This window comes from Prionailurus viverrinus, chromosome B3 (assembly GCF_022837055.1).
Source record: "Prionailurus viverrinus isolate Anna chromosome B3, UM_Priviv_1.0, whole genome shotgun sequence".
Taxonomy (NCBI): domain Eukaryota; kingdom Metazoa; phylum Chordata; class Mammalia; order Carnivora; family Felidae; genus Prionailurus; species Prionailurus viverrinus.
In genome coordinates, this window is record NC_062566.1 from 112,126,835 (window position 1) to 112,140,654 (window position 13,820).

General features: G+C 37.2%; 1 protein-coding gene across 6 annotated transcripts in view; it reads left to right on the forward strand.

Annotated features, from left to right (window-relative positions):
• PCNX1 (pecanex 1) overlaps nucleotides 1-13,820 on the forward strand; it is a 171,293-nt gene that overhangs the window by 25,329 nt on the left and 132,144 nt on the right. For all 6 annotated transcript variants that reach the window (XM_047862149.1, XM_047862152.1, XM_047862151.1 and 3 more), the window contains exon 2: nucleotides 13,431-13,639. In XM_047862149.1, the coding sequence (XP_047718105.1) occupies nucleotides 13,431-13,639 (209 nt within the window). The remainder of the gene's footprint in view (nucleotides 1-13,430; nucleotides 13,640-13,820) is intronic.

Consider the following 13,820-nt stretch of genomic DNA (forward strand, 5'->3'; position numbering starts at 1 on the left):
AGAGACAGACAGAATCCGAAGCAGGCTCCAGGCTCCAAGCTGTCAGCGCGGAGCCCGATGTGGGGCTCGAACTCAAGATCATGACCTGAGCAGAAGTGGGACGCTCCACCGACTGAGCCATCCAGGCGCCTCTAGCGTTTACTTTTAAGGGTAGAGATGGATTATGTGACATGCAGTACCATCTTTCTGCTTCAAGCCAATTCAGCGAGCTGGGCCAAAGTGATATATGGCTTCTGTTAACATTCTTGAGAGCTAATATGCTTTTAATTTATACGTCTTCCTGATTTGCATTATATTAGTATCTCAGCTTGCAGTTTGTGCCACTAAATTTTAGTGAAACAGGAAAGAACACAAATAACTTTCAATAACCTAATTTTTGGTGTGTATTAATTTTTTATTTAAACATATTTTTGGGGCACCTGGGTGGCTCAGTTGGTTAAGCGTCCAACTCTAGGTTTCGACTCAGGTCATGATCTCATAGTTTGTGAGTTTGAGCCCCACATCAGGCTCCACACACATCAGGCTCCACGCTGGCGGTGTGGAGCCTGCTTGGGATTCTCTCTGTCTCTCCTCCTCTGCCCCTCCCCAGCTTGTGTGCTCTCTCTGTCTGTCTCTCCATCTCTCTCTCAAAAACAAGTAAATGAACTTAAAAAAATAAGTAAAATAAAAACATTTATTTTTTCCTTCACAGTTTGATTTTTCCTTTTGCTTAATACTTTGGTTATTGATGGAGTTATTTTCATTTTTAAGCCTTACATTTGAACTCTTGTATTATTATTTATTTTGTGCTTGTACAGTGTACTTCATCTGTAAGAGTGTAGTAAATCAGTGCAAGAAGAATCCCGTTATTTTATATATATTGGCCTAAAGATAATCCTATTGAATATATCCTCAGCTGACATTTTGTGAGGTAATAACCTAGCTGCTACTTTTCAAAACTGCAAAGTCATGTTGACAGACCTTGTTAATGAATTCTTATTTTCACTTATTATGAATCCTGGAAAAATTGTTTCAGTAAAATATATCAGAAACAAATGGAATAAAGAAATAGGTCAAGCGATTGGTTAAACTGATAAAAGAATGATTTATACACCACAATGTCAAGTTACCAGTTTACAAAAAGAAATACGAATCAAAATTGTTCTCAGCATGAGATATCCTATTCTCTTTCTGGGATGGTTAGGTTTACTCAGAGAAAGGTTTGCAAATCAAAACATATATATATATGTTTTTCATATATATGGTGCTTTTCAAGTTACGTTCTTACGTGATGATTCTTTCAGATTTCATTTGGGGAATCTTGGTGAAGAATGGAGTTCAGTCTCTAGATAATACTATCTGGGTAATGTTGAAAGATAAATCTGTGCCAGTCTCTTTCATGTAGAGGCGTAAATATCTCTACCTTTCCATTTTTATTTGCTGTTCTGACATAGTTTAATAGCCAGTTAAAATTTCCAGACGTATCAGTTATTTTTCATTTTAGGTTGGCTGCTATTTGCTGGTTTGGGAATAGGTACCTTAATCTCAGTAGAAAGCCATTTCAGGGGTGCCTAGGAGGCTTAGTCTGTTAGGTGTCCGACTCTTGATTTTGGCTCAGGTCATGATCTCAGGGTTGGTCTCCATGTTAACAGCATGGAGCCTGCTTCAGTCCCTGTGCACACTTTCCCTCTCTCTCTCTCTCTCTCTCTCTCTCAAGAAATAAATGAATGAATGAATAAATAAATAAATAAATAAAAAATAGATAAAAACCCATTTCAACACATAGGAGAGGATAAGAGGATGGATTGGTTTTGGAAAGGATTTTTGTGAATCACTAATTACTAATTCTATCTATATAGTTTAGATTATTGGATAATCATATTTGGGAGTATATATTCCCAAATAGTAAATCTAAATATGTTTATTATAATTCTGTATATATTTATACATTGTTATATATACATATATATATTTTTGTGGGGAAAAATGAAAGTATGGGAAAATTCCTATAAAATGTATATGGCTATTGTGGTCCATCATTATGCATCCTTACTTTTGTTTCTCCTTTTCATATCTGTGCCCTATTTTTTCATATGTATTTTAAGCTGCCCATCTCTAGCTCCTAGTACATATATGTTGATGATGAGTTTGTATGTACTATATTACTCTGGTCCCTTTTCATCTGGGTAGTATGCAATGCATTTTGAATGTTACCTCCTTAAGAACAGCATTCAACTGTAGCTAAAAATGTAAATACAAATATAGAGTGACAAATATAAAATACAAATATAAACAGATCTAAAAGATAGTATCTAGTATTTTTAATGATTCTATTCATATTAAAATATTTACAAATAAACTGTAAACTTCTGCAGAAATATGGGTTGGCTCAACTTCTGATTTTTCACTTGTAAGTCAGTCAGTTGCCTTTGGGGAAGGTACATTCTGGGTTTGTTGCAGAGGTTCCCAGTTGGCCCTCTGAAGTCACTTCGACTTACTGTGTAGTTGGATTTACAGAAAATTCTATTTTTGTGTTTTTTTCTACGGGAAAGTGTGCTTGCCTCTCAGCCCTGGGAGTGCTTGTCCCTTTCCCTCTTCAGCCCTCTCTTCGGAAATGAAATACCTGCCTGGAATGCTTTATTGCCTCCATCCCTGAAGGAGGCTGTGGCAAGAGGCCTGAATTCCTAGAGCCATGATTGGGATATGAAGGCCTTTTTAAAGTTCTTTGGGGCAGCCTGTATGTGAAAACTGGAAGGCTTAAAACCATTCATTTCCTCTCTGATCTGACCTCTCTCCTTACCCCTAATGGACACTCATTTTCTGCTGAGCCCTTCCTTCTTCCTCCCTCGTTGCCAGCATTTTCTCTGTTTGCCAGAAACGAAAGGTGGTACAGATGTGGAACGGTTCTGCACGTTGTAGGAATCAGCTCATCCATTGATACTCTTTTTGTCAGTAAGCCGAAAGGGATTTTCCACCAGAGTACATACGCAGAGGCAGGTTGCCCAGCTTCAGGTCTGTCAGTAGGAAAGCTCGAACCCCGGGCCGAGTGGCTGTCTCATAGAGCTTTACAAAAAGTGGTTCTTGGTTCTTTGTCCCGTTGGTCATTTGGACCCAGCCGAAACAGCTGTGGCACGGACTGATTTGGGGGCAGACTGTGGGAAGAAGGCAGCGCTCCTTATTGTTACAACTCTTTAATTTTCTTTCTGAAAAAGTGTGAAGAAAAGTTAGTTCAGGTGTTATTGACGGATGGAAGTTACGGTTTAGGACACGACTAGTACCTGTGGGTTTGGGTTTTGTTTTGTTTTGTTTTTTTCTCTCTCCGCCTAGACCGTGAGGCGTACTGCTTTCAAATTATGCCAAACTTTTCATTTGCCAGATATTTTTTCTGTCATTTAATTTTCACTCCCATTTCTACAGGAGATTGGCAGAGCGGACAACATTCAAGCTAGGAAAGATTTAGGTTCAGTTTTTCTCTAAATATGTCAGTGATTGTCTCTGTTGTAACTTACTAGAAGCACCAGCTACTTTGGTAGTTGGCAACATTCAAAGATCTCAGACCACACGAGCAGAGAAGCATGTATTTAAAAAGAATAATTGGAATGAATGTAGTGTTTTGAATTGGGAAACAAAACTGCTACTCAACTTTTTCTTATAGCTGGATATTCAGCTAAAGGTATCACAGGGCAGCAAAGAAAGGCCTCAGAGGAATGAGAGTTGTATTTATTAGTTATGAATTTATAGTGAAAAAATTTTGAGGAAAATGTCTAATACAATGTCTTCACATTTATTATTTTCACATTTAATGTGAAATACATACCAAATTAGGAAGTGGTGTAAAGATGTGACCTGCATTTGTATTTTTATTTATTTTTATTTATTTATATTTATTTATTTATTAAATATAATTTATTGTCAAATTGGTTTCCATACATGTATTTGTATTTTAAAATTTTTTTTTTTTTTCAACGTTTTTATTTATTTTTGGGACAGAGAGAGACAGAGCATGAATGGGGGAGGGGGCAGAGAGAGGGAGACACAGAATCGGAAACAGGCTCCAGGCTCTGAGCCATCAGCCCAGAGCCTGACGCGGGGCTCGAACTCCCGGACCGTGAGATCGTGACCTGGCTGAAGTCAGACGCTTAACCGACTGCGCCACCCAGGCGCCCCTGTATTTGTATTTTTAAAGACTGACCAAAAAAAATAGTTTTTACTTTCAGTGATTCTCTACAGTTAACCTATGTTTTTAGAGAGACAGATAGAGTCTTCGTGTTTGTGTCTGTTCAAAATTTTTCTTAAAAAACAAACAAAATTTTCTTCCTTTCTTTCTTTCTTTCTTTCTTTTTTTTTTTTTTTAGTGTTTGTTTATATTTGAAAGAGAGAACACAAGCTAGGGAGTGACAGAAAGAGAGGGAGACAGAGGATGCCAAGTAGGCTCTGTGCTAACAGTAGAGCCTGATACAGGACCTGAACTCACAAGTCCTGAGATCATGACCTGAGCTGAAGCTGGATGCTTAATCAACTGAGCCACCCAGGCGCCCCTAAAAAGTTTCCTTTATTGTATTGATGGGCCCTTGGCCTCTAGTCACTAGTGAGTTTTCTGTCACGTAACTTTGTCAAATAGTTATATAAGGCCACTGAAGGTTTTTTTCTTTTTAATGTTTATTTATTTTGAGAGAGAGAGAAAACGTGAGCAGCAGAGGGGCAGAGAGAGTGAGAGAGAATTTCAAGTAGGCTCCATGTTGTCAGGTGGAGTCTGATGGTGGGGCTCAATCCCACAAACTGTGAAATCATGACCTGAGCCAAAATCAAGAGTTGGACTCAGCCACCCAGGCACCCCCAGGCTGTTGAAGTTTTAATCATTTTTCCAGTGATTTCTATGGAACTAATGGAATTTTCCCACAATTGCCCCAAACCAGTGTTTTCTGCTACAAATTAATAAATTTTCTCATTGAAGAGAAGATACCAAAAACAGGCATTATTCAAAAATGTCATGTCTTCTAAAAAAAACAGGTATACTATATGCTTAAAAACTTGTGACCTACTTTTTAACATTAATAATAGTTGTTTTGCTTGGAGAGCAAGGAAGATGAGTGATTTCCAGAATTTTCTTATTAAATGACACTGTTGAATGTGACTTGATTTTGGGGGCCTACATTGTGAAGAACAATTGTTTTCTAGCAGCTACTTTGTTTCACAGTTGGATGAAACTGGTGATGTTGGAGATTATAGGTTCATACTTCTCATATATGAGGGAGAAGTGCATGATGATGTTTTGCTTGGTTTAGTGGTTAAAGGAGAAAAGAGTGTTTCATTCAGAGCAGATATTAGCAAAATGTGGCCCATGTAGTTTTTGTATGGCTTATCAATTAAGAATTTTTTTTTTTTACATATTTAGTGGTTGAAAAAAAAACAAGAGTAATATTTCATTCTGTGTGAAAATTATATGAAATTCAAGTTTCAGTGTCTATAAATAGTTTTATGGGAAAACACCATGCTCATGTGTTCATATATTGCCTGGAGCTGCTTTCAAGCAGCAGAGTTGAGCAGCTGCGACAGATTCTGTGACCTGTAAAGTATGAAATATTTTTTGTTTGGCTTTAAACAGAAAAAGTTTGCCAACCTTGATTTAGAGGCAGTTAGATGTCATGATTTAGAGTGAGGACTCTGGAGTCAAGCAGCTCCTTGATGTCTCATTTTGAGATCTTGGGCAAATTACTTATCTCTTTGTGTCTCACTTTCTCTGCCTGTAATATTAGAAGAATAACAGTGCTGACTTCATGAGGTGATCCTAAGGGTTAAATGAGTTAATATACATAAAGCACTTAGAAATGTGCCTGGCCCATGGTCACCACTAGCTATTAGATGTCAGTTGATATCTAAGTATAAAATGTTAGTTGTCATTAAGTGTTATGTAGCTGATAATCACTTTGTAACATGAACTGGAAAATATGCATTGAAATTCTGATTGAAAATAGCTACAAATATATTAAGGAAATACTCGTTTGTTAACCATATGCTTCCGGATCTTGATTCAGTGGTGTTCAATGTAGTGAAAATTATGAATCTAACACAAAGCATAGATAGTACATGTCTTTCTTTACATTGCTGCATTGTATTAAAGATTGCTTTTCTACCATGCATTGTGCTAGCAATAGGGGAGAATTACTCACTTGAGTTTTTGAAATAAAACGTAAGATAAAATGTAATGTAAGATAAGTTTACTTCATGCCTGAAAATCTAGTATGACTATTTCTGTGATTCCAAGTGGCTTTCTCAAGAGTCCCATCAGAAATATATTTGACATCTTGAATAGCTTGAACCTATCACTTGTGACTGAAATTAATCGTTTTTTTTTTATGTTAAGCATAAACTATCAGAATTTAAGGGATTAAACTATGCACTTAACATAAAACTTACCACTTTAACACATTTTGAAAGTATATTTGGTAATGTTAAGTATATTCACATTGTTGTGCATTGGATGTTCACAACTTTTTCATACTATGAAACAAAGTCTATACCTATTAAATAACTCCCTCTTTCTTCCTCTTGCTAGTCTTTGGTAACCGCCATTCTGGTTTCTATCTCTAGGAATCTGACTACTTTAGATACCTTATATAAGCGGAATCATCCAGTATTTTGTCTTTTTGTGACTGACTTATTTCACGTGGCTTATTGGCCTCAAGGTTCATCTGTGTTGTAGCCTGTGACAGGATTTCCTTCCTTTTTTTTTTTTTTTTTTTAATTTTTTTAATGCTTGTTTATTTTTGAGAGAGAGAGAGACAGAGCATGAGCAGGGAGGGGCAGAGAGAGAGAGGGAGACACAGAATCCGAAGCAGGGTCCAGACTCTGAGCTGTCAGCGCAGAGCCTAATGCGGGGCTTGAACTCACAAGCCGTGAGATCATAACCTGAGCCGAAGTTGGACTCTGAACCAACTGAGCCACCCAGGAGCCCCGGATGAATACTATTCCATCATATGCATAGACCACATTTTGTTTATCTGTTCATCCGTGGATGGACATTTGTGTTGCTTTTACCTCTTGGCTATTGTGCATATTGTTGCTGTGAACATGGGTATACAAGTATCTCTTTGAGATCCTGTTTCTAATTCTTTTGGATAAGTACTCAGAAGTAGGATTGCTAGATCAAATATGATAATTATAGTTTTAAAATTTTATTTATTTTGAGAGCGAGGGTGTGCGTGCAGGGGAGGGGCAGAGAGAGAGGGAGAGAGAATCCCAAGCAGGCTCCATGCTGTCAGCGCAGAGCCCAATGTGGGACTCGAACCCATGAACCCTGAGACCATGACCTGAGCCCAAATCAAGAGTTGGCCACTTAACCGACTGAGCCCTCCAGCTGCCCCCATTGTAGTTTTTGGCATTTTTATCCATCCAGTTTTTAAGAGAGGTGATCTTATTAAAAGTATCTAACACAGTTCTCTGTAGGAGGCTTACCACAACTTTTGGGTCTGTATTTGATTTGAATATCTAGAGCTATCTGACAGCCATTCATACTTTGTAACATTATTCGGGATGTGTGAGAGTTAAAATACTTTTTTACAGATAAGGAGTAGGTAAAAAACTGCCTCGATTGGAACTTGATGTATTACTAAGTCATCCATTATTGAGATGAATAGAGATCATGTCTGTGTAAAAGGTGAAAGCTGATATATTCTTTTTCTAATATGAAAACTTTTTTTCACTATTAAAATTTTAGCTCTTCTAATTATAAAAGAAATATCATTACCAAAAAAATCAGGAAGATATGGCAAAGCACAAGTTTATATTTGGAATATAATACTGTATTTGTATAATTAATGTTGCTGCATTTGGCTGTAGTTTTCATTGTCCTGCTCCACACTGGTAACTAGTCTACAGCTTTCCATTTTCCTCTTGGTTTTCAGTTGAGGTTTTGCTCCATTTTGGGGATAAAAGTCTTCTAGGATTGCATGTACAAGAGTTCGTATCAGTTTTATACTTCAGAATTGCTAGATCTTCAGTGATTTATTTTTCAATTTGTATTTCTACCAGTAGTTTACTAGAGGTCCGGTTCTCCATACTTAATTTTTGTCTATACAGATGGATGTTAAATGACATACTGTGGTTTCTTTTTTTATTTTTTTCTTAAGCTAGCTGTAGTCCCAACGTGTGGCTTGAACTCACAACCCTGAGATCAAGAGTCCCATGCTCCACTGACTGAGCAACTGGTGTCCCTAAACTGTGGCTTAAAAATTTTTTTTAATGTTAGTTTATTTTTGAGAGAGAGAGGAAGTGAGATAGAATGTGAGTGGGGGAGGGGCAGAGAGAGAGAAGGAGACACAGAATCTGAAGCAGGCTCCAGGCTCTGGGCTGTCAGCATGGAGCCCCACATGGGGGTTGAACTCATGAACCACAAGATCATGACCTGAGCTGAAGGCAGCCACTTAACTGACTGAGCCACCCAGGTGCCCCCCCTAAACTGTGATTTTAAATTCTATTTTGTTTATTACTGATGGAGTTGAACATGTTTTCATGTGTTGTTTTTATCATATCTTTTTCTGTGTTAGGTCTGTCTGTTGTCCTTTATTTTCATTGGTTTGTTTGCCTCTTTGTTACTGATTTTATACATCTTTATTCTTTATATATTACATATGTACTTATACGTAAATATACACATATGTATGCCTACATAATAATACATGTTTTAATGTATCTTCTAATTTGTAGCTTGTCTTTTCACTCAGTTTATAGTGTCTCTCAAACAGAAGTTCTTAATTTTAATTTATCAGTTCTTTATAGTGTATACTTTGAGAATCATGCTTCAGAAATATCCTAAGGTCATAAAGGTTTTCTTTTATATTCTAAAATTTTTAAAGTTTTGCTCTTTATGTTAAAATCTTTAATCTGTCAGTTTAAGAACTTAAGATGTGATGAATCTCTATGTAAAACACATAGTTCATATGTTTGAATACCCATTAAGGCTGTGAAGCCAAAAGTTTGGTAAACATTGTCTTAAATAATAAGGTAGTTGCAATAGTGGAAAGAGAAAATAAACATAGAAAGTGTTTTTACATTAATGATAGCTATTCTAAGAGATTTGTTAAAATATTTTTTTTCACAGCCTTGGTTGACCTCCGTTGTGGGTGATGGTCTGCCATTCTGATAACCTTTTTAGTTATAGACCACTGATTTCTGACTGAACTGGTCAGAATACTTGAGTGCGACTACAAGAGTAAGCAAATCCCTCAAAACAAGAAGTTAATCATAGCATAATAGAACTGAAAAACTACCCAGCTTGTCTGTTTTCATATTACAACTTTTCAATACATAAAACGTGTGAGCTGCAGAGACACTGAAGATGTATAAGAAGAGCACCTGAAGTCCGTGATGACTGTGCAGGTCTTGATCGTGAGCTCGCAGTGCTGTGACTTTCTGGTAATTCAGTGAGGGCCTTGTTTATCCATCAGTGTTATGCCACCTGCTACCCCATCTTCATTTTCTGCTGTCCACTGTTTGTGGTATCTTAAGGAAGAAGTAAAACCAGCCTTCCCACGTAAGCAATTTATACTTGGAGATAGACCTTGGAGTGAACATAAAATAGACTTTTATTATCAGAGAGCAGTTAATGGGCTTGGTTGCATCAGCATTAACTTGAAGATAACATCTGTGATAAAGTAGTCTAACTTAGGACGAAACATGACCTTTGAAAATATTAAAGTATTGTTTGTTATGAAACATAATTAACCTTAAGTCAGTAAGTACCTGCCAGGAGTGCCTGGCTGGCTCATTCAGTAGAGCATGTGATTCTTGATCTCAGGGTGGTGAGTTCAAGCCCCATGTTGGGTGTGGAGCCTACTTTAAAAACTAAATAAATAAAGGGGCGCCTGTGTGGCTCAGTCGGTTAAGCATCCGACTTTGGTTCAGGTCACGATCTAGTGGTTCTTGAGTTCAAGCCCTACGTCGGGCTCTGTGCTGACAGCTTGGAGCCTGGAGCCTGCTTCGGATTCTGTGTCTCCTCTCTTGGTCCCTCCCCCACTTGTGCTCTATCAAAAATAAATAAATGTAAAAAAAAAAAATTTTTTTTAAACCTAAATAAATAAAAAATAAAATAAAAAGCAAACTTAAAATATTTAAAAAATATATTATGATACATTTATGATCATACTGATACTGTCCGCTGGGCTGGAGTCAGCAGAGAGCCCAGTGAAGTAATCTAAGTTAAGTAGAAGAACAAGTTTACATAAAGTCACACAACAGCCCAGTGTGTGTCCATGCATTTTTATCCCTCCTGGGAAAAGTGGAACTGATAGAACAGCTGTCCTCTGTCACCTAGAAGCCTCCAACGTAACCATTGATGGGGCTTAAACATTGAAACCACGGAGTGTAAAATAAATGGATAACTTTTGTAGTTAGAGTAGAAAATACAAGTGTTCATTATCTGATACTGGTTTCTGGTATGAAATGGTCACTTGAATTTTTATTTCACTTTGTCTTTTCACTGTTCAGTGTTTTTTAAAAAGAAATTCTGTCCTTATCCTGTACATTTAGTATGTTTCTTGGCATTCAGTCATGTGCTACTGCTAGCAGTATAATAGTAGGGAGAGAGTTTATTTCAATCTGTTTTAGCAGTCGTAATCTTTGACTCCTTGTAGAGGCAGACACAATAGACCATTCAGTATTAAGGTATCTCTTTTCTCTTTTCCCATTTGGAGGGGCCATTAACATTTCCACTGAATTTACTACTCTGAGTAACAATCGTGAACTTGTTCTCTTTCAATCCACTTAATTAATATAATCAATAATTTTTATCTTAATTTGGGCTATGATGAATAATGATGGAATTCTGACTTACTTTGCATTGACACTTTACATTTAAAATGGAATTGGTATTGGTGTATACTTAAACATGCAGTGACACAGGCATGAGAAGTCTTGGTTAATTTTGTTACTAAGATGAGTAATCTTGGCTAAGTCTTTCCAAGTTAGTAGGTCTCAATTTTCTGTCTGAAAATGAAGGTGTTAAACTAAATGATTACCAAGAACTATAATTCTTATGTGAACATCTTGTATAGAAACCAGCATTATGCAGAACTTTTGTAAATACTGTAAGTAGTATATGTGTCTGTATGTGTTTCTCTGTTTGAAATTGTTTTGTCAGTTTAAGTATGTGTATCTTCTCAGAAAAGGTTATTCGGGATTTTTTGTTTTTTGTCTTTTTACAAAAATAATTAGATTTATTAAAGTTACAAATTAAAACAGTTTCACACTCAGATTGAACCCATTTTTAACAACTACGTTTGGATGTTTGGGTTTTTTTTTTTTTAATACAGCTTAAGACTCCTTTAATTTAAATTGTACTTAATGGGGGCATCTGGATGGCTCAGTAGGTTAAACTCTTGATTTCAACTCAGGTCATGATCTCACTCTTGATTTTGGCTCAGGTCCAATGTTTCTCACTGTTTGTGAGATCGAATCCTCAGTCAGGCTCTGCGCTGTCAGCATGGAGCTTGCTTGGGATTTTCTCTCTCCCTCTTTCTCTCTCCCTCTGCCACTTGTACGGGCTCACTGTCTCTAAATAAGCAAACAAACAAACATTAAAAATACATTTTTCGGGGCGCCTGGGTGGCGCAGTCGGTTAAGCGTCCGACTTCAGCCAGGTCACGATCTCGCGGTCTGCGAGTTCGAGCCCCGCGTCAGGCTCTGGGCTGATGGCTCAAAGCCTGGAGCCTGTTTCCGATTCTGTGTCTCCCTCTCTCTCTGCCCCTCCCCCGTTCATGCTCTGTCTCTCTCTGTCCCAAAAATAAATAAACGTTGAAAAAAAATTAAAAAAAAAAAATACATTTTTCAACTTAAAATCATAAGCCTCGGGGCGTCTGGATGGCTCAGTTGGTTAAGTGTCTGATTCTTGGTTTTGGCTCAGGTCATGATCTCGCAGTTTGTGGGATCAAGCCCTGCATCACCCTCTTGGGATTCTCTCTCTCCTTCTCTCCCCCTCACCTGCTCTCTTTCTCTCTAAATAAATAAATAAATAAATAAATAAATAAACAAACAAACTTAAAAAACTTATAAGCCTAAAGCAGTCATTCAGTGACATTTAAATTGCGATCACAGGTTCAATTTTTTTAGATAGATACGCTAAAATGAAGGCTTTCTTATTCCAAGTTTTAAAAATACCAAACTTATACCTATTATGCCCATTTACAACTCAAAAGTAGTATACTGTGGGCTTGATTTAATTTTATTTTCCTTTCCCAATTACATCCCACACTCTTTCCTTTTCTCTCCCCACCCCAAATAACTTTCTTTTCTTTCTTTTTTTTTTTTTTTTTAACTTTTATTATGTTTGTATTATAAACCTACCTGGTTCACCAGGACCTTTTTTAGTTTCACCATCTCAAGCAATTCGAAGTTATCTTTCTAAGCAAGTTTGGAACCATGTTGTCAGATGACTGAGGTTAAACCTTATAAAACTAGAGCTACAGACACCAGAGTGATTTGTGTTTCATTTAAGTGGGCATAAGTAGAACCTCGTTATATAGTCTCTGCCAGCAGTGACTCTTGAGGCCATGCCTCCCAAGTGGGGTGGCCTCCACACCTGTCACCCCTGGAGACAGGTCCACACCAGTGGATCCTCAAGTCTGACAGGTCTGCAGTCTTCATGCCCAGGAAGCATTGGAGTTTTTTCAGTTCATCTGGTTTTTTGCTTGATTCTGTTCTGTATTCTTTTATTTGTCAGGCTACAGTTTTTAAGTGTATTAAAAGAAAACCTATTTGGATTTTGCACGTCTCCCATGTCTTATCTGTGTTTACAGTCCTAGTTCAAAGGTTTTTCTTCTAACAGTTCTAACTAGAACAGCTTTGTAGAGCCCAAAGAATGTTTATATCCTAAACAAAGTTACAGAGGGCACATAAACAGGGCTTCTATATCTGGACCACATTCCTGTCTTACTCGTATATTATGTAATGTGATATTTAACTCTCCAATTGTATCATAAGCTTTTTGGCATGGACTTTATACTGCGCTCTCCAGTGGAAATGTAATGCAGGCCACATATGTAATTTAAAATTTTCTAGTAGCCACATTAAAAATAAGTAAAAAGGAACAGATGAAAACAAGTTTAATAATGTACTTTATTTAACCTAGTATAATCTGAATGCTATTTCAACACGTAACCAATGTAAAAATTATTGAGATATTTTACATTCTTTTTTCTCATACTGAATCATCAAAGTCCATTGCTATTTTATTCTTAGTGCCCATCTCAGTTCAGACAAACCATATTTCAAATACTCAGTAGCTGCATGTAGCTGGTGGCTGTGGTTTTGGGCAGTGCTGTCTTATTATACTTTTGCAACTTAGTTCTAGTAACATAATTGTTGCTTTGTGTGTGTCATTTTAGTTACAGATTTCTCTAATTGAATAAAACATACGATATTTTTAAATGCCTATCTTTATTTTCTTTTTCTTCAAGGCTCTTCCTTCTTCAATGATTATAGTAGCAGTTTATTGTCCTGTGATAGCTGCTGTTTTCATTGTTCTGAAGATGGTCAACTATCGACTCCACAGAGCACTTGATGCCGGAGAAGTTATAGATAGGAGTGCGAATGAGTTCCCAGATCAGCGAGCCAAAGCTGAGCAAGGCAACTGTTCAACCAGGAGAAAAGACAGTAATGGACCGAGGTGAGGAAAACTCCTGCCACTCCGTTTTTACACTGCATGTGTACAGTGATGCGATGATTGTGTTGTGCCTCTGCTCTGATATGTGGTTTTAAGGCAGTGTTCGATCTTACCACCAGATCTTCCCGTTATATTAGAGGTATAATGACAGGTACAGATTGTCGCATTAGACCCCAGCAAAGCT